We start from the raw sequence: 26,091 nt of genomic DNA, 5'->3' as shown, positions 1-26,091 counted from the left end.
CTTCACGGCAGGAATAGGGAGGGTGGAGGTACCTACCCGTGCGGACTCACAAGAGGTCCTACCAACAGTAATTACGCAAATTATAATTTTGCGGGTTTGATTTTTATTACACGATGTTATTCCTTCACCGTGGAAGTCAATCGTGAACATTTCTTGAGTACGTATTTCATTAGAAAAATTTATACCCACCTGGGATTCGAACACCGGTGCATCGCTCAACATTAGGTAGCCTTACAACTAGCTCTACCGCGGGGTAATTCAAATAAATATATTTTTTGTGGGTGCTCAGAAATACGGTACGGCGCAAACACACACGGGTTCGGTGACCTCGGTCCCTGTTCTCCGGGCTCAGTAGAACTTACAGTCAGCGGCTGACGAATAAAAAATGTGACGCATTTGCATTTTGAAAGAAAGGTCAGTAACTCATCCTCATTAAGTTTACCCATCAATGTAATGAAAAAAGTTTTCTTTCCAACGTAATGTTAAAGTTGCTGGCGACCCCGCCTTCCGCCGCGTCTGTGTGTCACGAACAGAGACCGTGTGTATCGCGTGCTATGGTTCATTAATGCCGCATTTAGATCAACCGAGGTCGGGTCAACGTTGAACGGACAATTTACGAAAATAGAACCCACCTATGCTGGCTGTTAGCCAACACTCGTATCCTCCGAGCATCATAACATCAGCCAGAAAAAGAAAAAAAAAAAAGAAGAAAAAAGGATGTTATAATGTTGATTTTAGCCATGGCAATGAATGCAAGAAATATTGTATGTTTCTGCAAGTATTCATTGACATGGCTTAATTAAATTATTATGAGATTGGTGGAATACCTCCGATTTGGGACAAATTAATGTCAATGAATCTTACAAATCTATACTAATATATAAATTTGCCGTGAAGCAGTAATGCGTTTCGGTTTGAAGGGTGGAGCAGCCGTTGTAACTATACTTAAGACCTTAGAACTTATATCTCAAGGTGGGTGGCGCATTAACGTCGTAGATGTCTATGGGTTCCAGTAACCACTTAACACCAGGTGGGCTGTGAGCTCGTCCACCCAGTGATATACATAAGTGATGTTGTGTGTAGAGGTGTCAAAACAAAATAAAACAGTTTAACATGTTACCAAATATAGCTTTATTGAGTTCCAAAATAATTCGTAGACATTTAGAATAATCACGTACCTATATATCTAATGTATATTATTTATATGTAGACAAAATCACAGTACTTATATATATCATAAAGTTACGCGTCCCGAGAGCGCTAGGTTGACGTTATATTACCGTCTGTAGATCCAGGCTAAGTCTGTAAAACTTTAGAAATTATAAAAATAGAATTTTGTTTTAATGAACAAAATAGATATTATCATGTAATTATAGGTACCTACTTTTTAAAATATATCTTTTGTTTTTTAGCTTGATATGTATGTTTTGTGTAACCAAGTATTTGAACGTATTCCTTGATGCGTATTTCCATACGCATCAAGGATCGATTATATTACAATAATTTTATAACTTCGCTCTCATGTCCTGAGCGGTAACAACCGGATTTAAAAAAAAAAGGTGAAATAAATTGTTAGTTCCGTTTGATACCTAAGCGTGAGTTTTTTTAGTTTTAAAACTAAATAATATATTATTTTATAAATTGTTTAGAGAAATATATGTGCTTATTTCTACATCAACTAACTACTACGGTCAACAGCCGATTTCTTTTTTTCTACGATAGATGGCGCTATAGTCTTAGTAACGTTACAAAATCAAAAGGATTCATGTGACACCTTTCTGTTTCAATCCTTAATCGATAAATTTGAAACGAAGAACCAAGTAGACATTAAAGAATAAAACTTATTTTTAGTTTATTAAATACTAATTTTGTCAGGGGTCAACGAATCTCAAAAATGCTTGAACAGTTAATAGCTTTATCATATTATTATAGTAATAATGGTATAAAATAATAACAGTATATTATATAACAGTGCATTAAAAATAATTAAATCAACGTCTGCTATTAAATTTCGCGATAATTATTTTCATTTTATTGTTTCAGACGTTTGAAATACTAACTACAGTTTTCTTGGTCACGAGCGATTCGTCAATCAAAAGTAATAATGGTGTGATTTACCCGTAAAATCAGTTTATATTACAGCCCGAATTAGTTGGTTATGGCTTTTAATTAAAATTACATTTAAAAAGATCAAAATTATTGTTCTAGTAGGAACACAGTGTATGGTTTCGTACTTAAACAATAGCTTAAAATGATCTACTATCAATAATACATACTAAAGGTCCCACAGTAGTCGAAATTCGACTATACTTAATTGGAATTGTAAGTTTGTACCATATTATGATTGTATTTTATACTTCTATAATCACAAATTTCGCAAAGGCTACACTATAAAAAAATATTAATAAAGACAAACAATATTTAATCTATTCTCAATTTGACCACAGACGTCAAGAACAAAAGTTTGACAATAAATAGTATACATGCGTGTGTGCGTCAAATACATGGTATGTAGTGTGTGTAATGTTTTCTTTATTGATTTAACGTATCTTTTATGCATTATTTAAAAAAAATATTAGCATTGTGCACTTCTTCTTTATATTCTCTATAAGTGTGGAAAATTTCATACTCCTCCGTCCGCGCTATTTTCGTATAAAGGGATAGAAAGTTTTTGCTTCACGTATTATTATATAGATAGATGTACGTATGCTCAAATTGTGTGTCATTTGTGAATAAAGAGCAACATTGTTTTTCTTTTGTTTAACTGTATATAGAAAATATTACACCAATTCTATTTATTATTTAATATAATTAAATTAAATTTTAATTTAAATTTTAATCATAATTACAATTGAGGTACCAGGAGCTCATAATGGGAGACAAGTAAATAATTAATAGCCAACTATAGTTATTCTTTAATGACATAACCTAATTCTTTCATCTCTCTGTCGAATTTATCGTCGCGGTATTTCTTGATTTTGTTCAGCCACACGGCAAACGAGCAGTGGCTCCTGCACGAGCCTCCATATCTCGCCGGCAGACACTCCACGGGTATATGTTGCTGTAAAGACTTCAGATCGTTTCCGTGGAAGTATATCGTGTCCCAGGCGCGACGCGGTATGAATTTCTTGAATAAGTAAAAAAACGTGTTCAATATCCATGAGTAATTGATCAAGTGTGCTCCTTTCACTCGAGTCGGGTTCGCGAGCTGAAAATAATACAATGAAAATATCGTTATAGTTTTAAATGGATAGAAAATTTTCGCTTATAAAAATACTTTACTAATATTTCACTTACCTACTTAGTTTTTTTTTTGTTTTTTTTACAGCTTATATGGGTGTTAAGTGGTTACTGGAGCCCATGGACATCTACAAGGTAAATGCGCCACCCACCTTGAGATATAAGTTCTAAGGTCTCAGTATAGTTACAATGGCTGCCCCACCCTTCAAAATGAAACGCATTACTGCTTCACTGCAGAAATAGGCGGGGTGATGGTACCTATCCGTGCGGAATCATAAGAGGTAATGGTGCATTCGTATCTAGCGATGCGACTGAACTGAGATTCGAATTCGACAAGCAGGCGCCAAAATTTTATTCATGAAATACGTACTTCACAAATATCCACAATTACTTCCACAGTAAAAGAATAATATGGTATAATAAAAATCAAACCCACCAAAAAAGCTTCAATTTGCTTTGCTTTAATTAGTGATGATAGGACCTCTTGTGAGTCTGCACGGGTAGGTACCACCACTCTATTTCTGCCGTGAAGCAGTAATGCGTTTCGGTTTTAAGGGTTGGGCAGCTGTTGATAAAATTGGGATACAGAGCTTATGTCTCAAAAGATGTGTCGACATTTACCTTGTTTATGCCTATGGATTTCGGTAACCAATAAGAGCAGATCGGCCATGAGCTCTTTTACCCATCTAGGCAATAAAAAATATTTAAGTACTATTTGCACTTACCCCCATTAAAGAGACAATCTGGTACGCAACCGTAGGCGTCAAGGTCGCCACGTGCCGCAGTGTAATGCCTTCTAGATCGACAATAACCGTCCCTCCGAGAACTTGAAGCTTGGGTTGTCGTATCCCAATCTCAACCATCGCCATGCCGGCCCTAACCAAGTCCTCCACCGGGAACTCGTTTGGGTCCCACATACCTGAAATAACAAACAGAATGATGTACAGTTATACCTTAAAAACCGGACTTTTCGCCTATGTTTTGCGTCTATAATTGAATTTCCTTTAGTCAGTAGACGTAACATCATATTTGTGTGGGTCGCGCTGCTGCCCCCACTTGTGACACTGGGGGGAATTTTTCAAGTATCATGCCGTACACACCTTACAGCACTATTTAGATTCCGTTCCTCATTTGGTCTTCCAATACTGAGATGGTGATTAGTGGGTAGGGCCCTGAAAACATCCTTGGGCCCGCGGTCTCGCTGTCGCGGACTAGTCCCACATACCCCGCGCTCCCACTAGGCACGGGGACCTCGAAGGAGGTTCGGACCTCAGCCCGAAAAAAAGGGGTAGATAACGTAATCTTTAAACCTATAGAAGAATACCAATAATAAATGATTAACGAAGCCCGTAGAGTTTAAAACGTGAATTCCACCACCCTCTTTAAGACATGAGGTCTTAGTATAAATTGTGTACTAAAAAGGCAGCCCCACACTTTAAACTGGAACGCGTTAGTGCTTCGCGGCATAAATAGACAGAGTCGTGGTACCTATCCGTGCGGCTTCACAAGACGCTCCACTACCAGACAACCCAAAGGCTCCAAAAGGAAATGGCTTACCAAATCGAAATATAGAGAGTCTTCCGACATCAGGCCTGTCGAACATGGAGCCTTCGTATGCGTCTTGCACCTTCACCAAGCCCCATAGGTCTACGCCTTCATACAAGGACCTTTGTTGTTCGCGGAAAGTGCAATAACGGACTAGCTGTGAAGATAAAATGATTAAATTTTTTTATGACTCAAGATTTTACTCGTAAATTTAATTATTATTGTTTAGATGGGTAGATGAGGTCATGGCCTACCAGGTGTTAAGTGATCAGTCAGTCACCTTGAGATACAAGGTCTAAGTGTCCCGGTTTTACAGTACAACGGCTGTCCCATCCTTCAAACCAAAACGCATTACTGCATCACGGCAGATATAAGTAGAGAAATAGTTACACTACAATTAATCGATAGATGGCGTTACTATACTCTATTCCAATTACTAAGTCTCATGAGACAGATGTTATTATTATATTTTTTGTGTGTGCGAATTAATGAGATTGATTGTGTATTTTTTAAATTATGTTTATGACCATGAACAAAAAATGATTATTATTTCAAATTATGCAAAACGTGAAGAGTTACATTTAATTATTGTATAACTAAACACAGAAAATAAAAAAATAATAAATCATACAAGTCTTTATTTGTTATAGAGAAATAGATTAAATTTTAGCAATTTGTGTTTCGTAAAATTTACAAAATCCTTCATTATGAATAAAATATAGGATAAGGAATATGTTACTGCCATCTACAGGAGCAACGAGAAACTAATCGAAGCGAAGCCATCTAGTGGCCGACACCCCTAAACATTTTTGTTGAGTGCTTGAGTTGCTTATCTATAACTAATTTTTGTGTATTATCTATGCTTCTAGAGACGAGATCTAAGTCTCAGTTTTTCAATAATTCGGCTGCCACAGCCTCCAAATCGAAACGCATTACTGCTTCACGGCAGAAACAGGTGGTACCTACCCAGGCAGGCTCACAAGAAGCCCTACCACCAGTAATAACGCGCGTTATAACTTTTACGAGGTAAAAAACAACTCACCAGTTTATGCGCTCTGGGTACAACAAAGTTCCTCGCTCGGAGGTACCGCAGCAGGTACTCATCGTCGGTCCTCAGAGGGCGACACTCTCCGCGACCTGTTGAAAACAATCCATAAGGGTCAAACGCAAACGGGTTATGTACAATGTAAATTCAATTTATTCAATCACGTGACGCGAAAAACTGAACAGTGTAGTGTGAGTATTTAACGTTCTCGATAGCGTAAAAGTTAACTCATATTTGTATGGAGTGGGATCGTTTGCCTACGTTTGCCGCTAGGGGCGCTGTTCCAACTGCATAGAAAATTGGGATAACTTTTACGCTATCGAGAACGTTAAAAACTTGCGCTAAGCACGCAGGACGTTTAACGGAACCGTTTTCAAAAACGAAGACGAATGTTTTTTTGCCTTTATATTCGTTTTTTTATATTTGTAAAAAAAAACCTTTATTATCATTTAAAACCTTTAAAATTCTTTAGTTTAAAAATAATCTTAGACGGAATCACTCACCTGTCAGTTTTTCAGTGAAAAGAGAGTACAGTTTTGTATTATATTGTAATGCTGCTTAAAATATTAATTTTAAAAGAGATTAAGGGCTTTAAATGTTGTTTTCTTATTAAATTACAGAATACGCAATTAAGCCTTTGATTGTTAATTCATTCTGGAGTACGAGTATTCTATTTCATTAAATATTGTCTAATGTCTATTTTTTGTGCCATCTCCGGAGTTTAGCCTTCGCTTAAAAAATATTAACTCTGTAAAATACGCTTTGAAGCTAACTAGAATATTATTTCGTTTTTCAGGCTTAATTTCTAAAACAAGTCTTGTTTCATCGTAATTTTCATTGTGTTTTTGTCGTGTCATACTCGTCAATTCAACAAAGGCGATTGAAAGGCGATTGCATGCAGCAGAGATGCGAATGTTGCGATGGATGTGTGGAGTAACGAGAATGGATAGAATACGGAATGAATATGTTAGAGGAAGTCTGAAAGTGGCACCTGTGACAGAGAAGCTGAGAAGTGCGCGTTTGGGATAGTATGCACACGTGATGAGACGAAATGAAAATGAGGTTGGTAAGAGAGTGTTGACTATGGATGTGGAAGGATATAGAGGAAGAGGTAGACCTAAAAAGAAATGGATGGATTGCGTGAAAGACGACATGGGTAAGAGTGAACGAAGAAATGGTATATGACATAAGAGTAGGTATGGAAGGAGAAAACATATTGCGCCGACCCCAGGTGACTGGGAGAAGGGCAGCAGGATAATGATGATGATGATGACTCGTCATTTCAACAAAGTTATTCGGCCGGGTACAAGTATCAGAAAATCTGCCTAATACGCCAAATGCTAAGTAGTAAATGAGTACTATTTGCGTAATTACCGGTAGTAGGACCTCTTGTGAGTCTGCACGGGTAGGTACCACCGCCCCGCCTATTTCTGCCGTGAAGCAGTAATGCGTTTCGGTTTGAAGGGTGGGGCAGCCGTTGTAACTATACTGAGACCTTAGAACTCATATCTCAAGGTGGGTGGCGCGTTTACGTTGTAGATGTCTATGGGCTCCAGTAACCACTTAACACCAGATGGGCTGTGAGCTCGTCCATACATCTACCTACCATCTGCTCCTACCATTATAATTTACACTACAGATCATTCTGTTTACTAAATTGTGCTTTTTTATAATTTTAATTTTTCAATAACAAATCGTATTCAACTCAGTAGCGTTGCTACCGTTTATTGAAAATATAAAACCAAACTAATTTTCATTCAATTCACAACCAAACTTCACTTTCTACCTATATGTGATTTTGATGGTGGAAATTTGTTTGGTTATTGTTTTAGCTGTTTTTTGAAATATTATTATACTGTTGGTCAAACAATTAAAAAAAATGATATTTAAATTCAAAATTGCATCATAAATAAGTGTGCAAAATAAAATTCTCTTAAAATTTGTTTACTATTATACTTTAATCAAAGATATTCAATCTGTAATCAGCTGAGTAGTCTTTACTAATTTATGATCAACTATGATCGATGTTACACATTGTATAGAACAAGGGTCATTGCGGTTTTTATAATAAAATACAAAAACCGGTTGAATTTCAAAAGAACTGTACAAACGAATCTAATTGGGTTTTTTGTGGTTGGTCACTTTTTATAAATACTTTATATAAAAACTTAAAAAATACTATAACTATATATACGATTACATTGTAACTACATGTGTACATATTAAGTGAGCAAAGTTTTTAGATTTGATGTTTAATAAAATCATTAAATCGTTTCTCGCCGGATCTTCTCAATGGGCCACGATTCCGATCCGGTGGTAGATACTGCGAGGCACTGCTCTTGCTAGGGCTGGTGTTCGTAAATTATCTTAGGTTGAGCCCTTGAGCTCCACTAACCTTCCAGGCTTAGCTGAAACAGCCCCATAAGCTACCAGCGAATAGGTAGGGAAAAAATCCGTACCAAATCTACCTAATGCCAATAATTATCACTAAAATCATTGTAGGGACCAGAAATGTCCCCATAGCAACTAATAATTATATGTATGTGTTAGCGGTAATTATATTGCAATGATGCTACGTCAGTCTCGGAATTATCGGGCTGTCGATAGCACGTCGGGGTCACCAGTGTTGAGTCTCTATATCGGGCAAGGATTAATAAGAAACTTGTTCAGTTAAGTGACTAACGTATATTATTATGTACATTACAACCTAACGTGCTATCGACAGCCCGACAATCCCGAGCCTGACGTAGCATCATTGCAATATAATTACCGCTAACACATACATATAATTATATTAGTTGCTATGGGGACATTTGTGGTATAGGTACCATGGGTCATGGTACCTATACCATGGGGACATTTGTCCCCACAAATGTCCCCTCTTAGTCCAGGACAGATCGCAGATAGGCACATAAAAAAAAAAAAAAATATGATTCCGTCTTCATCTTTCTCTTTGCATAAATGGGACTCACATTATTATTTATTTATTATATTATTTATTATAGAAACAATATAAATTTTTTCACGGACTTATTTAGAAAACCTACTTTTGCGAAATGGCAGTTACTATCACAGTCCTACTAAATTCAAGGTATTTTTTTTTATTGTGTAGATAAGCTGTAATTAAAATAGCATAACAATGAATAGCTACACAATATAAAAACAACGGAAATTTACACAAAAATAATAGGTAATCGCTTTTATGGATGACAGAGAATTAGTAGTGGCAGTGCAAAGAGATCCAGGTCCTTAGTTAAAAAGATGTCAAGGCAAGGGTAGGTACCACCGCCCTGCCTATTTCTGCAGTGAAGCAGTAATGCGTTTCGGTTTGAAAGGTGGGGCAGCCGCTGTAACTAACTGAGACCATAGAACTTATATCTCAAGGTGGGTGGCGCATTTACGTTGTAGATGTCTGTAGGCTCCAGTAACCGCTCAACACCAGGTGGGCTGTGAGCTCGTCCAACCAACTAAGCAATAAATACATATAAAAAAAAACTTATTTTTTAGAAAAGACACTTACTGAATATCATCTGTCGTAGCTCCGTAATCGCTGTCGCCCTGGTAGCTGGGTTCTCGTTGCAGAGCTCCCGAGCCATCTCCAGCAGTTCGGGGTTTTCTTCCGTGTTCACCTCGGCCTCGAAGGCGATCTCTTGAAAGCACTCGAACATTATGATGTCCTGGTAGCTCCAGTCTGTAATTTTAATTTTTCAATATTTTAACCACAATTAAGGTAAAGTAATTTTAAAGAGTCTATAAAAAAGTCTATACAGAACAACGAAGGTAGTGGAATCTCCACACAGCTCATGCTGACCACAGCGTACCTTCGAGCTGACCCACAAAAGACCTGAAGGCAAACTCTCTTTTATTGTATTCAGCCACTTCCACTGCATAAGCAGGCAGAATGATGGTATCTACCCAGGCGGGCTCAAAAGACGACCTAGCCCTAATTACGCATATTAATTCACGATTCTTTACGGAAGTCGTCAATGACTGTTAGATTAATTTGAAGCTCGCCATTCGCATCGATACGAGTACACCGAACGTTCTAGCCACGGGCGTTTCGAGAAAAACTCAACATCATGAGAGTTCCTTACACATACATATCTATCGAGACACTTCTTCAGGGTAGGGTCATTGGTAAATGATCTGGTGAACGAAACCCATTCGCTGGATTAATCAGATGAAAATCCTTGCTAAAGCCCCACTTAACGAGAGCGTGCGCTAAGCCTCAGTTCACGAACTATGGAGAACAGCTGTCAAGGCTTTAATAAACAAGTATTCCACATGACCACGACTGCTCTGCCAAAAGGAACTATGACTATGATGACTAGCGTGACCATACGTCCTTCTTTGGGCGGGATTGTCCCGCTTTCAGGCTCCCTGTCCCCAACGAGAACAAAAATGTCCCGCTTTCATTTATCTGTTGTCCATTAGAAACTTACCGAATACTTATTTAGACCAAATCCTTATTGTATTACAAAATACCTACTAAAGCAACTCTAATTTTGCTGTAGAAAAGTAGTTTTTTGTTACGAAATTATTTATAAATATTATTTTAAGGGCAAGTTCGTGTAAGAATTAAGATGTCAGGGAGGGTGAGATACCATAATAAAATTATTTCAAGTCATTTTTTAGACCATATTTTTTATTTTGCACTTAAATATAACATCTTACTCCGACGTACCCTATGTGTGTTTGACGTGACGTATGTGTATTTGTTTATATACGAAATTCGGTAGGCGTCCCGCTTTGACGAAAAAAAAAAAGGTCACGTTAATGATGACATACGTATGTACAAATGTACTACAGTATTGTATGCATTTGTCCTTAGCTCTTGCAACTGATGAATAATTTAAGAAGTAATTGTTATTCGTGGCCAAGTCTTAGTCACAGAAGATGTACATTCCCACATTGAATACACAATGCTATTGTAGAAAAGTACTTTTGTACTTGAAGTTGATGGTTCGAAGTGTGAGCGGCTTTTTTTATCAATCTTTGTAATATGGAATCCGCCAAAATTTATTGAAATCTGAACGGTTTTTTTTTGTTTGCGTAAACTGGTGAACGAGTTCGAGGTCCGCCAGTGTGCTAAGTGCGAGTTTATTAACTTCTCGATCACGTAAAAGTTAACTCAATTTTGTATGGAGAACAGGGCCCCTAGCGGCAAGCAGAAGAAAAACACTCGCACTGAGCACACTTTATTTCCCTACCTAAGCTTGTATAGCCTTGCTGGCGTAATCTAACAAGTAGGTGAGCTCACGAGGCTCAAACCTGACGACGTTGCTAACACTAGCCCTAGCAAAAGCAGTGCTTCGCAGAATCTACCACCGGATAGGAAACGCTACCCACTGAGAAGATCCGGCGAGAAACTAAGTGGGCTGTGTCTGGTTTAAGCATACCGATGCTTAGTGGTTACCGGAACTTGCAGATATCACGAAGTAAATTATTTCTATATCTCAATTGTATAGTAAACTAGCTGGCCCGGCAAACGTGGTTTTGTCATATAAATGATTTCTAGGAAAGATAAACAACCTAGATACCGACTGCAGCGCCATCTGCCGGGCTGATTTGTAAATCTAAACCATTCTCGAATCCACCTGAAGGTACAAAGAAAATTTCATTCAAATCGGTCCAGCCGTTTAGGAGGAGTTCAGTGACAAACACACGCACAGAAGTATTATATTATTAGAGGCGACTGCCTCTTAAGTCAAAGTCGATGGGCGGAGCCATTGATGACGAGCACTTACGTGGACTCGTGACGTCATCTGGAGGGGCAACCGACCGACCAGCGGGGACATCACGCCACCTCGGATCACTTTGGCTGGAAGCGCGCGCAGCGTTCACTTGTCTTAGATTTAATATTCTGTGTCGATCGTCCCTACCCACTTTTGTATTTTATTTGATTCTTAAATTATATTGTTGCTTGTTAGTTCTATTTTTTTAATTTAAATTATTAAGCAATTGCTAAAATCAGAAGTGGGATAGGGCTTGTGCTCTATCCGTTTTTGGGTTATCCTGGCGTACAGTTTATTTTTAAAATTTGCATTAAATTAACAACGTAATGACCGATATACGTGTAACTGGAAGCAGGGTAGGAAGACGCTCGCATTCGCCGAATGTTCGAGACCAATTAGGAATAATGTTGGCGCGTTTAATTGCTTAAAACTCAAATGTGAACGTTGCGCGTGAGTCGAGCCCGCTAGGGTCGGAGATAGAAGACGCACGTCCCTCGACCGCGGACGGTGGTGGCGCCGGACCCGTGGTGGCGTTGGGAATCACATCACCGCCGCTGTCAGAGTCCCGCGCGTACGACGCTACAGACAGGATCATCGGAGCATTAAGTGCACTGTCCAAAGTAAGGTCGAACAATTTTTATATTTCTAATTTTGACCCCAGCGTTAATGATATCGATTCTTGGTGCGAAGTAAATTTTTTGTCGGATACCCTCTTATCAAATGTAATAAATCACCAAGTAACTAGCTCAACGACTTTATCACAACCGACCTTACGGTCTATTTTTATTGACGCGATAGAACATGCTCGAGACTGAATGCTCAGTTTCGATGGGTGGAAATAACATTCGAAGGGTTCAAAATGTTACTAGTCGGCAACACACTCCATCAATACGTCAATTAGACAACAGTCCGACTGTCCAGGTCGGTGATCATGTAAACGGGACGCCGTCTTGTTCCATCGCCGTGTCGATTGTACCCGCGTTTGAGAATAGATGTAAAATAGTTCCACCATGCGTTGTGACAATAAAGAGGCAACTACCACATCAGCACGGATGTTAACCGAATCCATTAGATTCGTAAATTCAGATCGAACTCATGGTTACCTTATTTATAAGTTTTACCCTGCCGTGCAATACATAGACACATTTTGTAAGGAAGTAGAACGGGCTAGATCCTTAACTGGGAAGGCACCGAGTATTTGTCACGAGTTTTGGGCTGTCTTAAGAGTGATGAGCGTACTTGGTTACACGTGTGATTGTCTACTGACCGGACGTGGGGTAACTAACTTCGTAAAAGACTTTAAGCCGTTGTGTCCGCGAAAGTTAGACTATGCCAATATTCTTTATAATGCTATGCAATTAGCATCAGATTGCTATGCCTCATACGTCGAGTGCGCCAGGAGATCGTTGCTCTGTCTTAAGATGGTCAGAGGTCTGACTGACAAACTCGAAACTTTAATAATGATACGGGGCATAATGGGCCCTCTGGTTGACTCGCGAACGCTAGTCTACAGATTCACGATTTGATTTAATTTTTAGTGGAGGTCAGGTTAGGCCGAGTCCTCGTAGGGTTCAGGTACTAGTTGAGTCACCAGTGACGCGTAATGTCAAACATTCTTGGGGTTGACTGCATGCTTCCAGAGGTGAATTCGGGATTATGTTGGCAAAATGGTCAATTGAACTATTGAGAGTACAGCTCATTCTGAACATTACAAAACGCAAGACAACAGACATCCGCCCTGCAGCTTCTGGTGGGAACAGACGCCGCTACACCTGTGGTGAGGACACTAATTAGTGATGTCACGACTGAGGTGTCTCGGAGCCGTGAAGTTCGTCGAGAACTAGGTCGAGGTAGAGCTCATCAATTGGTACCACGGAGTGAAAATTAGTGATGTCACGACTGAGGTGTCTCGGAGCCGTGAAGTTCGTCGAGAACTAGGTCGAGGTAGAGCTCATCAATTGGTATCACGGAGTGAAAAGCGACATGATGCTCGCGTGGACGGGCACCGACGAGCAGCAGTCGTTTTTAATGTCGATAAACTTGTTTTGGTAATAACTCACAGTCTACAGGAAATCTAGATCCGGCAATCCGTGGACCTTACTGAATGGTAAGGATGGTGCCTCACGGGCATTGCCGCCAGCTCGGGCCCTCGATGGTTCCTGCGGCAGTAGCACGCAAGCGACGTGCCGGTAGCTGCGTAATATCGGGTAATTTTTGGGAAATTAGAACAATCTGGTGAGTCGAATTATTTTTATTTGGATTCTGGTGCCGAATGCTTCAGTCCCGAAATATTAAAGCAAGACTTCACAGAAGTTTGAATGATTTCGACACCGATAAGCAAAAGAGAGAGAGAGAAAGAGAGAGAGAGAGAGAAGCAAAGTAGCTAAGTTAGTAAAATTTGATGATCTAATGAAGATAGATCGCTTTAACTGGTAATAGAACCTATAACACTCATGATTACATAAAGAAAAGTTGCCCTACTGACGAGTTAAACGTAGAAGACTGTGATGAGTGAGGTGAGAGTACCTCCATGGAGTGGTACAGCTGATACCATCACCATTTGGTCGTACTGTACGCACCTGCCCGTAGTCGCGACTGCAATTAACTTGTGAGTTGTTCAAGAGGGCGATGGGCGGCTGGTGGTATAGCGAAGACCTGGGTCTCAAAGGAGACTATTGTTGTGTTGATCTAGTAACGACCTGAGAGTCGCTGACTATATTGTGAAGTGATGTGTATTGGTTTTATCATTTGTGGTAATGATAATATGGGTAGGCATCAATGACACTAGCTGCGCTGACAGCCAGGCCAAGAACGTTTTATACGATCTCAGTTGTTGTGGTTTTTGATTATTGTGTTTTGACCTTGTGTTATCAATGATTGTTATGGTTCAGTTTTTTGGTTTACTACGATCTGGTCATGTAAGAGTTGTGTGCATATGCCTACTGAGTAACGTAAACCTTGCGACGTGGTAACATAGTTCACGTAGCGTGGTAACATAGTTCACGCAGAGATTTACGTGGTAACATAGTTCACGTAGATGTTGTAACGTGGTAACATAGTTCACATAGATGTTGTAACGTGGTAACATAGTTCACGTATATGTTGTGACGTGGTAACAAAGTTCACGTAAAGGTGTGACGTGGAAACGCAGTTCACGTTACGAGTGTATTGGCTTGACATGTTAACTTGGCCATGTCAACCAGACTTTACTCTCACAGCATATTATACACCCGATATGGTAACAGTGCCATGTCATCAGTACATCTAATGTAACTCAACAAGAGCCTACTATACATGAACACACTGAAATGTGATGTAAAATGCTCACAATAACTACTAACTCTTACTAATGGTTCATGGTACAAAAATCATGATTGTAATGCAAACAATTTATTTCTATTACAGCTAATGGCGATATCATAGAACAACCCGATAGAGACGCTGTGCACACAGTGAGTCCTGCATCGTCAGAGATTGAAGACGGTCATGACATCAAGGTGAACGTGGACGTCCACCAGTCAGGAGAGGCCGTATTAGAGGCGACTGCCTCTTAAGTCAAAGTCGATGGGCGGAGCCATTGATGACGAGCACTTACGTGGACTCGTGACGTCATCTGGAGGGGCAACCGACCGACCAGCGGGGACATCACGCCACCTCGGATCACTTTGGCTGGAAGCGCGCGCAGCGTTCACTTGTCTTAGATTTAATATTCTGTGTCGATCGTCCCTACCCACTTTTGTATTTTATTTGATTCTTAAATTATATTGTTGCTTGTTAGTTCAATTTTTTTAATTTAAATTATTAAGCAATTGCTAAAAATATAAATACGTAAATATTTTTTTTGCGGTTTTATTTTTTATCACAAACGTATTATATCCATTCAGCGTAAAAGTCATTCGTGAACATGTGCTAAGTATGTATTTCCTTTGAAATTTTTGGGATATATCTATGGTCTGCCGCCTGCGGGATTCGAACACCGCCACAACGCATCCTCAAATATTATGTGTATTATCTATGGCCGCATCGCTCCATACGAATGCACCAGACGTCTTATACTTTGAAATAATAATTAGCCCGATTTAAGAACTTCTGAATTGTGACGACAAATAAAAAATTCTCCAATAGAAAAAAAACGTAAATGAATTTACAGAATTACAATTTAATTTCATTGCTCAGTTTTAATTGGATACAAAAACTTTAATGACCTCATCGTAATCAGCAAGGGCATCTGATTGAATTTATTTTAGAATATGCATATTTCTAATAGCCTTTAATTAGTCTTCTAATAAATAAGCAATAAACCTTAATATCACGTTGTTTCATAATCTGTCGAAAAATATCCTTAGGCATTTATTTTCCTTTCGTATTTCATTACCAAATCATCACCCTGCATTCTTTCAAATTGCTGACACTTTCTTAATTTCGATTAAAATTGAAATTTTTTTTTATTGCCTTTGCAATGAATGACCAGCAGTGGACGTATGTGGGTTGAGAGATAGATAGAAGATAGATAGATTGCCTTTGCAGGTAGGCGAGCTTACTGCCACCGGTAAGTAGGCTCCGTCGACCATGGACATCAGCAATGCCCGGAGCACGGCCAAGCCGCTGATGCGGAGTATTAGCCAAAAAACTCGTTTGAAAAAATACAAAAAATACATTTCATAGCGCTCAGGAAAATCTTTCAAAGCATAACTTATTAATGGTTTACCCTCGCGGGCTCATATAACGTACCAGGGTTATAGTCCTATAACAAAAAACATTCCAGAAGGACTAGAAAACAACTCAATTTTTTTCAGACACAACAAACATTCCCACAGTTTTATAATTGAGTCGACTATTATCAAAGCCGGCAATGTGACTTTTGGACAATTATTGGTAAATCAGAAAAACGAATTATTGACTTTGTATTCCATTGGCAGTCACAAAACTCTTCTGAACGACATCTTAGATAAATAACAGGTTAACTATTAACCTTTATTTAAAGCAGGTTTTGAACCGTATTCATTGAAGGAAACGATTATATTCAAATCAATCTGTATTGACATATCAATAACATTTTTTTGTCCAAATGCACAGATTGCCACCTTTGATAATAGACGACTCATTTATCAGTTCACATTCTTTATTATTTATATTGATTTAATTAAGAGAGGACACGGGTTGCGTCTTATTCACAGGTAATCTGTTTTTTTTAAACACTAGAACAAATTCATTTTTAATCTGCTGCCTTGTTCGTGTGCCATATTTTAATTAAAAGCCTTATAACTTCCCCGCGCATTTTATGATTGAAAGAGAAAAGAAAAAAAAACGCACAGGGATAGCGAAGAACAGTTTTGTATATAATTTTTTAAATTAACATTAGGTAATTTCGTTCTATTTTTGGAGATGGAAACGAGGAGAATTTGTATTTTAAAAATAATATACTTCTAGGCAAGTTCTTAAGGAAGGTCTCAAGGAGTAGAAAACAATACCTTTTTTTAACGTCTCTTTTAAATTAAATCAAATCATTTTTTTTATTCAACATTAATGAAAATACAGACTTTTTGAACGTCAAAAAGAACTACCACCAATTCACAAAAACTAGCCTCCGTCCTGAGAAGAACTGGCAAGAAACTCAGCGAGCATGTAATTTTTTTTAATATAAATTTTTTTTACAAGATGTATTATAACGTAACAATTATTGCAATATTGAAATGTCCGGAGCGAGCAACTCATTCATACTTTGTGCAATCTTCTAGCTAATCATTGACTTTATATTAAGCTTTATTGCACAGATGTTCTTTAATAGTTTTCTTAAACCTATTTATATGTAGGTTCTGAACATCTTGTGGGATTTTGTTGTACAGGCGCACATACAAACACCCGAATTAATTTCGTATCTTATGTAACCTACTCATCGGCACATCAAGCTTGTGTTTGTTTAATTTTGTACAATATACGTTGCTTTGTACAATGTACAGGCGAATCTGATTACAAACGTGCAGAGCAATGGATCTAAGCTGCGCCATCAGCCGCTCATTAGCGAAGAGGTCTTTGACCAGCAGCTGTTCTAAGATACGGTGTCTCGAAAAACGGGTGTTACTGTCGCAACGTAAATAACGCAACGTCTTTTTTTTACAAAGCTTTTGTAACAGCCATGTTGCGTACAAGCCGTCACAGTACTTCGAACTAATAGTTAACGTAACAAGATTACCGTGGTCTGTGATATTTTGGTAATAATGGACTCGGCTAATATCTTTGAAGCGTTTTTTTTTCTTCTTTTTTTCCTACCTATGCTAATAGCCTTGAGAGGCTATTTCAGGTTCGCCCCAACCTTTGTAGGTGAGCTCGCGAGGCTCAACCGGAGAGTTGCTAACACTGACCCTAGCAAGAGCAGTGCTTCGCAGAATCTACTACCGGATCGGAAACGCGACCCACTGAGAAGATCCGGCGAGAAACTCAGTGGGCTGTGTCTATGGGTTAGTTCGCTCGTCGAGCCCTTCGTCGCAAGCGACGGGTTCGACGGGAACGGGGACCGGAGCGTTTTGTAGTGACTTGCAAAGTCGATTTACATTTTGGAACTCTGTGTTTTTTTATTTGAAGTCCCTTCCACGGGAAGCCTTTTAGGGATTGTTTGAACTGATTTTCTAATCTCTTAGGCGTCTCCCGGGACACAGTTCTTTCTGGAATCGGCGTGTTCGTTCACCTCGTAATCGTTTAGAATTTAAAAAAAAATCTCAAGATCAAACCACAGATTAAACGCATATTCGAGTACGCCGCGTCCTATTAGGCCAAGGACGGCTCAATCGTCAAAACACCTAAGGCATGATGTGATTACATTATGCGAATTTCGCGAATATCTCTATTGAAAACATCAGACAGATGTTTTTTAATTGCAGCCCAAAAATTTACCAAAACGCGAAGGCAAGAGTACACATTCGCCGTGAAATTTACATATACATTATATTCAGTTCACATATACCTAACTTTTTTGGCAAATGTGCACATTTACCGGTAAAAGTGTACATTTCCTAAGAGTGTACTTTTACCGTAACATATATACATATCGAACTGAAGTACTATAAGCGTTTTAGATTAAGATGCTTCAGCTTGAAGAACCTAATTGTACTTAAAGTGAAGTGCGTTTATTTAGCGGCCTCCCGCAACTCACTCAACTTTGAACTTAAACGAAAAAATGACCAACAATCATAACGAATACTCGTAAAGGCTGCACGAGACCGGTTATTGTGGCGAGTCTTGGGGGAGGCCTGCGTTCAGATGAGGACGAGCCTGGGCTGACTGGAAGAAAAGGAGACGTGTACCTACATATATATTTTGGAGAAGCCACAACTATTAACACCTTTTTTTTTTTCCTACCTAAGCTGATAGCCTTCGGGGCTATTTCAGCGTAACCCTAACGTTTGTAGGTGAGCTCACGGGGCTCAAACCTGATGACGTTGCTAACACGAACCCTAGCAAGAGCCGTGCCTCGCAGAATCTACCACCGGATCGGAAACGCGACCCACTGAGAAGATCCGGCGAGAAACTCAGTGGGCTGTGTCTGAGAGTTAATTTACTCGTCGAGCCCTTCGTCGCAAGCGACGGGTTCGACGAGAACGGTGACCGGTGCTTGAGGTACCTAAAATCACCGTTAGTGGATCGGGAGGATCCGAGATGACGTGTTTTGGGCGACGTCGACTGCTTTCCATTCTGTCCGCAGGATCGGGAATGTAGTTGCCGGCGGCCACGATGAGAGGGTTCTCGTGTGTGGATTGTATTAACACCACCGTCAGACATCGCAGGGGCGAATAGGGTGATCGAGCTAAGAGAAAAATTGAGTACACCAATTACGTTTGTTGTCCCAGAACAATTCAGGAATCTTCTCTTGACGTCAGCAAACGAAAATGATTTTTTTGGTCTACCTATGCTGATAACCTTGAGAGGCTATTTCAGCTTCACCCTAACGTGTAGGTGAGCTCACGGGGCTCAAACCGGAGTGTTGCTAATACTGCAGTACAGTACAGTATTACCTATCCTCTATTTTATTTTTAATGAAGGGCTTTGTAAATTTTCAGAAACCATAAATTGATAAAATTTTATCAATTTGTCTATAACAAATAAAGACTTGTATGATTTACATTTTTTTTTATTTTCTGTGTGATTTTATACAATAATTAAATGCCTTAGCTTCAACAATGTATAAGTTTAGGGGCATCAGCTACAAGGTGTGGCTAGTTTCCATTAAAAATTGTCTTAAAGTATAGCAGTTACAGGGCCCTAGCTGCTGTTGTGCTATACTGAGACCTTAGAACTCATATCTCAAGGTGGGTTGTATTTACGTTGCAGACGTCTATGGGCTCCGGTAACCACTTAACACCGGGTGGGCTGTGAGCACGTCCAACCGTTTAAGCAATAAAAAAATTAAAAAATTAAATTTCAATTAAAAATATTGACAATACTGGAGCTCATACTACAATTCCTGGAGCTCATAAACATCTACAACCTAAATGCCCCACCCACCTTGAGACATAAGTTCTAAGGTCTCAGTATAGTTACAACGGCTGCCCTACCCTTCAAACCGAAACGCATTACTGCTTCACGGCAGAAATAGGCAAGGTGGTGGTACCAACCCGCGCGGACTCACAAGAAGTCCTACCACCAGTGAAGAGGACCTCTTCCACCAATTATTATTTAAATCAAATTTTTCGAGATTTATTTTAAATTTTATATTAATGAAACGTGGTATGCGATTTTCAACCTTAAGTTCGTTCGCCAATAAGCGGGTTCAAACTCTTTTTTTTTTTTTTTTTTTTTTTTTTATTGCCTTTGTAGGCAGACGGGCATACGGCCCACCTGATGGTGAGTGGTTACCGTCGCCCATGGACTTCAGCAATGCCAGGGGCAGAGCCAAGCCGCTGCCTACCGCTTAATACTCTCCACAAGCCTCGTTTGAAGAAGGACATGTCATAGCGCTCGGGAAACACCGAGGAGGGGAGCTCATTCCATAGCCGGATGGTACGTGGCAAAAAAGATCTCTGGAAACGCACTGTGGATGACCGCAGTGGCTCCAGGTAGTATGGATGAACTCTACTCCGGTGGCGGGCGGTGCGATGGTAAAAACGAGATGTTGGTATCATCTCGAACAATTCCTCAGAGCACTCCCCATGGAACATACGGTATAAAATACAGAGGGAACCGAAGTCCCTCCGCAGACCCAGAGGCTCCAAACGATCCGAGAGAATGGGATTATCGACAATCCGAACGGCCCTCCTCTGTATGGAGTCAAATGGAAGAAGCTGGTATTTGGGAGCCCCGGCCCAGAGATGGGAGCAGTACTCCATGCGAGGCCGGACTTGTGCTTTATAAAGCAAAAGTCTTTGTCCAGGCGTGAAGTACCGCTTCGCTCTGTTAAGGACTCCCAGCATTTTGGACGCCAACTTGGCTTTGCCTTCCAAATGACTCCGAAACTGGACATCGCTCGAAACGTCGACCCCAAGTATCCCGATACTCTCGGAAGGTTGCAGGGATACTCCTTGGAATTGCGGCGCCATGACAAAGGGGTCCTTCTTCGCAGTGAACGCGCAAACTTGTGTCTTTATCGGGTTGAATTGAACCAAGTTCAATTCACCCCATTCGGAGACTCGCCCCAGAGAGTTCTCCACTTCAGACACAAGTTTTGATCGTCTCTCTTGCACCACGCTCCGAGAGAGACTCTGATGGCCGATATATCGCGCATCCCCCGTGCTATCATCTGCATAGCAATGCATGCCATCAATAGACAGCATGTCATTGATATACAGGATGAAAAGCGTGGGGGAGAGCACCGAACCTTGTGGAACGCCAGCGTTAATGGTCATGGTATCAGAACAGTCACCGTCTACAACGACCGTGATGCTCCGCCCATCCAAAAAGCTAGCGATCCACTTGCAGAGACCCTCGGGGATTCCGTAAGATGGTAACTTCGATAGAAGTGCCCTATGCCAGACCCTGTCGAAGGCCTTCGCGATATCAAGGCTCACAGCAAGAGCCTCGCCCTTGCTCTCCAAGGCTTCAGCCCACCTGTGACTAAGGTATACAAGAAGATCGCCAGCTGAGCGACCGTGACGGAAACCGTACTGTCGGTCACTGATCAGCTGGCGATCCTCAAGATACTTCAGGAGTTGTGTGTTTATAATTCGCTCCATCACCTTGGAAAGCAAGGAAGTTATCGCGATAGGCCTGTAGCTCGATGGGTCCGACCGGTCACCCTTCTTGGGGATAGGGTGGACGTGGGCGGTCTTCCATGAAGACGGAACCCTGTTAGTGCAATAATAATTTTCAATCGCGATTAAACTAACTACAAACAGAAAACACTGTGTGCCACGAATGTCGTAACGTTATAAAATTAAATGCTTTAAAAAATATATCAAGGGCAAACGATTACGGAGAATGTCGATTTGATTAAATACTAGATCTAGTTTAGAGTTCGTTGTCATAAAATTAAAACATGTCATCACATGAATCACGAATTCGCCAACAAGGACCTTTTCGTACGACGTATTTTAAAATACAGCTTAAATTAATATTCGTATTAAAGTTATTCAAGGAAAATAATGACAGCATTAACAAAGGAACCATATGACAGCTTACCGTTGAAAAACAAAGAACTAAAACAAAATTAAACAAAAAACTGCGAACAATCACAATCACTTCATTGTTTGAAACAAATAACAACACTCCGCCACTGCACACGTCACATCACTCCACGAGCGCGGGCACAAATAAATAAAATTAAATAAATTTGTCAGTTCTATTTTGTAATTATAGCACCAAACGAGCGTCCTCCATCGGTTATCGTTCATTTGGTCACTTTATGTTAACAACGAAACTAGCGCCATCTGTTGAAATTATGTGTGAAAAATGATTCAATAAGTAATAGGTTATCTACGCATAATGAATCTTACATTTATTATTTACTTAAGATAATACTTACACGAAGACAAATACAAATATACAGGCACACAAAACAAACAAATGGGCACCCGTCTTCTTGGCCAGTAACACGAAGTCATAAAAAACGATGCTTCATATCTTTATTTATCGCATTAATCAGTTAGTTTATAGTTTTACCCAATTAAAAACGATCAAAAACGTTATTCTAATTTTCATATAAAGAGTATTCTATATTTTATAGTAAATATCTCCCATGAACAAAGTTTTTGATAAAGTTTAACATGGTGTATTCTCGAAAAGGAAGGTCATTGAAGCCTTCGTTTATGCAGTGTCGAGCCTCCAAGCCGAGGCGATTAAACTACCCTACACGGAAAATTAACTAACTATGTACTACACAAAATATTCTTGCTGTTTCGGTAAGTTCATGTTTAGTGCCTATTCAGTGGCAAAACGTACAACGCGTAGGTATATGGGAGACGCACCCCGCGTGACTTTTTATTTTTGCAAAAACATTCGAAAAATGCAATGAATTGATTAACTGCTTAGTGATACCATGTAATGAATCGTATTCATTTTGCAGACAAAAGTGATTCTGTCTGAGGGACCATTAGCTCTGAACAAAAGAATAAATTATCTCTGTTATGACACCTTGAACTTAGCTCAGATGCAAACCTAGTATTTACATGCACATTACATTCACATGGATCGCATTTTACAATTCTGCTTTGTCACGTTAGCAATAAAACTGATTTTACCTTAAATCAGCCTTGAATAAACATACCATATACTTACAGCATGAACTTACATTCAATGGAAAAACTATTTTCCTGGTTTATACAATTCTAAACGTACCTACTTTAAATGCAAAGTTGATGTTCAATCTTAGTATCTTAGTAGTGATGTATTCTGATAACACTTTAACAGACTTTAACATTGTCATCTTTCGGGAGTGTCACTTTAGCGATGTAAATAAAGAGCTGGTTTACCATCCTGGTGTTCTGTGATTACGGAAAGCCACACCCAAACCCACGAGATCGCTACGTGAATGCTGTCATCCATATTGACACTGGAAGATTATTTTTTTTTTATAACAGTTGTCCCAGCTATTGGCGTAACGGTGGGTTGGTAGGACTGGCAAAATGCCACGGACCCCCGGGCATGGATGGCCACAAACTCAAATTAATGTAATTTTTTAAATAATTTTTACTATTTATGATAGATTTTGTATAAGGATTTAAAGTTAAGTTACATATGACTAAGAATCGTAATACATATTAAATTAAAAAGTATTAATATAGAAAAAACTCCATTTATAATGCGTCCGTTTAACTAAAATACAGAAAATATTAGTATTTTTTTTTATAATTACTTTTAGTGATTTATTAAAATTAAATTATGGTTTCTACTGGACCCTAACCATTTGCCCCGGATAGCAATACCTACGCCACTGGTCTCACACCTGCTTAGACAAATTAGCATTTGAGCAGTAACCAATAATTGCTTAAAATATTCAGTGGGCCGTTTAAATTCTTGTTAAAGCAATTTTAACGAGCCTTTAATAGCAAGTTAATGCATTTTTAATAGATGAATGCGTCACGAGGAACACACCAGAAAAAACAACATTATTCAAAGCTGTTGAAGTAAATTAGCAGTCTTGTCTGGCGGTAACAACTATTCTGTTTGTTTTTTTTTTTTTGCTTAAATGGGTGAACGAGCTCGCAACCCACCCGGTGTTAAGTGGTTACTGGAGCCCATAGTCATCTACAACGTATATGCGCCACCCACCTTGAGATATAAGTTCTAAGATCTCAGTATAGTTACAACGGCTGCCCCACCCTTCAAACCGAAACGCATTACTGCTTCACGGCAGAAATAGGCAAGGTGGCGGGGCGGTACTCACCCGCGCGGTTTATGATTTATGAAAAATACAAACACTCAATACGGTACATCCGAATTGTATTTGTATAAAATACTAGCCGTACTCGCCCGCTTCCCTGGGCATTTAAGATTAACATTATTATTTATTGTTATTAATTATATCATATAAATATTAGCCTATCCATGTACCATATGTATTTTCTACATGGATACCAAGTTTCAAGTCAATCGGATGCAAGGTTCAGTAGTTATAACGGAACATCCGTAAAAACCACTGTAAATTTATATATTAGTATAGATGATACTCAAAATTGTCAAATTTGACAGATTCACTTTCTAACGATCATTAGACTTCCTGATAAATTGTGTAAGTTAATGAAAACAAAATTAAAATCTGTTCAGAAATAAGGAAGTTCTATGTAATTCTATGTTAAACAGATAAGCACAATAGTCTCCACAATAATGTTCATTAACAAAGAATTTAGGTTGTTGAAACTGCTATGACGCATGACGTGTCTTTTAAAAATAAACATTTTCGGATTGGAAGTACCGTAACGGGATTGCCTTCGTAAAAGCGATCGACCGATGTTGTGCAATGCATTTTATAACAGTCTCGCTTCAAGGTTCACGTTGTTTCGCCTTGACTCGGACCTCTGGGCGCGATTATACCTTCACGAGTTTATGTGCGCCTAGTACTTATATCAGGGAATATTGGCGTTATTGATTGGAAATACGTAACTGAATAAATAATTAATTAGATATTGATGTTTTCATGTTTGTAATTGCGGTTAACTATACAGAATACAAAACAAGATTCCGTTTGTGTACATATTTATTTTTATTTGATCGATCTTATTTTTATCAAACTTATTGTTGTGTCTAAAATGCTTAATTAAACAACACCACACAAATCACGTTGGCATAGTTTTCAATAGAAACTAAAAACCTCAATCGCCGGGGTCTAAATGATAAGACAGTCGGACGATCGATGCTACTATGCCAGTGTTCAAATCCCACAGGTAGGAACGATTTTTTTTTAAATATGTATATAAATTAAAAGGTGTTCTCGTACGACTTTCATAATGACAAAATATCATAATTTAATAAAAATGAAATCCGCAAAAAATATTTTATACGTTTACAACTTTACGTGACTTACTGCCCTTATAGACAGATGAGCATACGGCCCACCTAGTGGTGAGTGAGCGTAGTCGCTCATAGAACTCAGCAATCTCAGAGGGAAAGTCAAACCGCTGCCTACTGTCGATACTTTGCCCTTGCCTATCTATGTTTGCCATGAAGAACTTATATTTTCTAGTTTATAGAGTGGGTCAGGAATACGATTTAGACTCCGAACTTATTACTGAAGATATGAAGTCGTCGTGGTCTAAAGGATAAGACGTCCGGTGTATTCATGTCTAGCGATGCACCGGTGCTCGAATCCCACAGGCAACTATCATTTTTTCTAATAAAATACGTACTTAACAAATGTTCACGATTGACTTCCACGTAATTACTGGTGGTAGGACCTCTAGTGAGTGGGGCATGATTTGAGGCAAAAAAAATTAAATTCCAAAATTTCAGTGGCATAAATAGTAAAGAATCCTTTGAAAATGAGATCAGATTATTAAAAAAAATATTACATAATAATTTTAAATTTAAAATAAAAATATTGGATCAAAATTACTAAAATTTATTCTAACATTAACAGATAAACAGGGCCTAGGGCGGCATCAA

General features: G+C 39.1%; 1 protein-coding gene across 1 annotated transcript; it reads right to left on the bottom strand.

Moving 5' to 3' along the window:
* Nucleotides 1-1,107: 1,107 nt before the first annotated feature.
* On the bottom strand, nt 1,108-22,659 carry LOC101742052 (clavesin-2). Its single transcript, XM_038018498.2, has 6 exons — nt 22,517-22,659; nt 9,351-9,521; nt 5,828-5,922; nt 4,798-4,942; nt 3,966-4,159; nt 1,108-3,208 (listed from the first exon to the last, which is right to left on the bottom strand). Exons 1-6 carry the CDS (start codon nt 22,593-22,595, stop codon nt 2,909-2,911), a joined length of 984 nt encoding a protein of 327 aa, XP_037874426.1. The 5' UTR covers nt 22,596-22,659; the 3' UTR covers nt 1,108-2,908.
* Nucleotides 22,660-26,091: the final 3,432 nt, after the last annotated feature.

Source organism: Bombyx mori, chromosome 21, assembly GCF_030269925.1.
Source record: "Bombyx mori chromosome 21, ASM3026992v2".
In the NCBI taxonomy this organism is placed as follows: Eukaryota; Metazoa; Arthropoda; class Insecta; order Lepidoptera; family Bombycidae; genus Bombyx; species Bombyx mori.
The sequence above is the reverse complement of the archived record's forward strand: the minus strand, read 5'-3'. Positions and strand labels throughout refer to the sequence as shown.

Bases quoted from the DNA above. Each gene is read 5' to 3' on its own strand.
- LOC101742052 (XM_038018498.2), bottom strand. From the start codon at position 22,595: ATGACTTCGTGTTACTGGCCAAGAAGACGGGTGCCCATTTGTTTGTTT. The intron at 5,923-9,350 runs GTAAGTGTCTTT...TGTTTTCAACAG, and splicing joins GCTACGACAGATGATATTCA to GTCGCGGAGAGTGTCGCCCT. The intron at 4,160-4,797 runs GTAAGCCATTTC...TTGTTATTTCAG, and splicing joins ACTCTCTATATTTCGATTTG to GTATGTGGGACCCAAACGAG.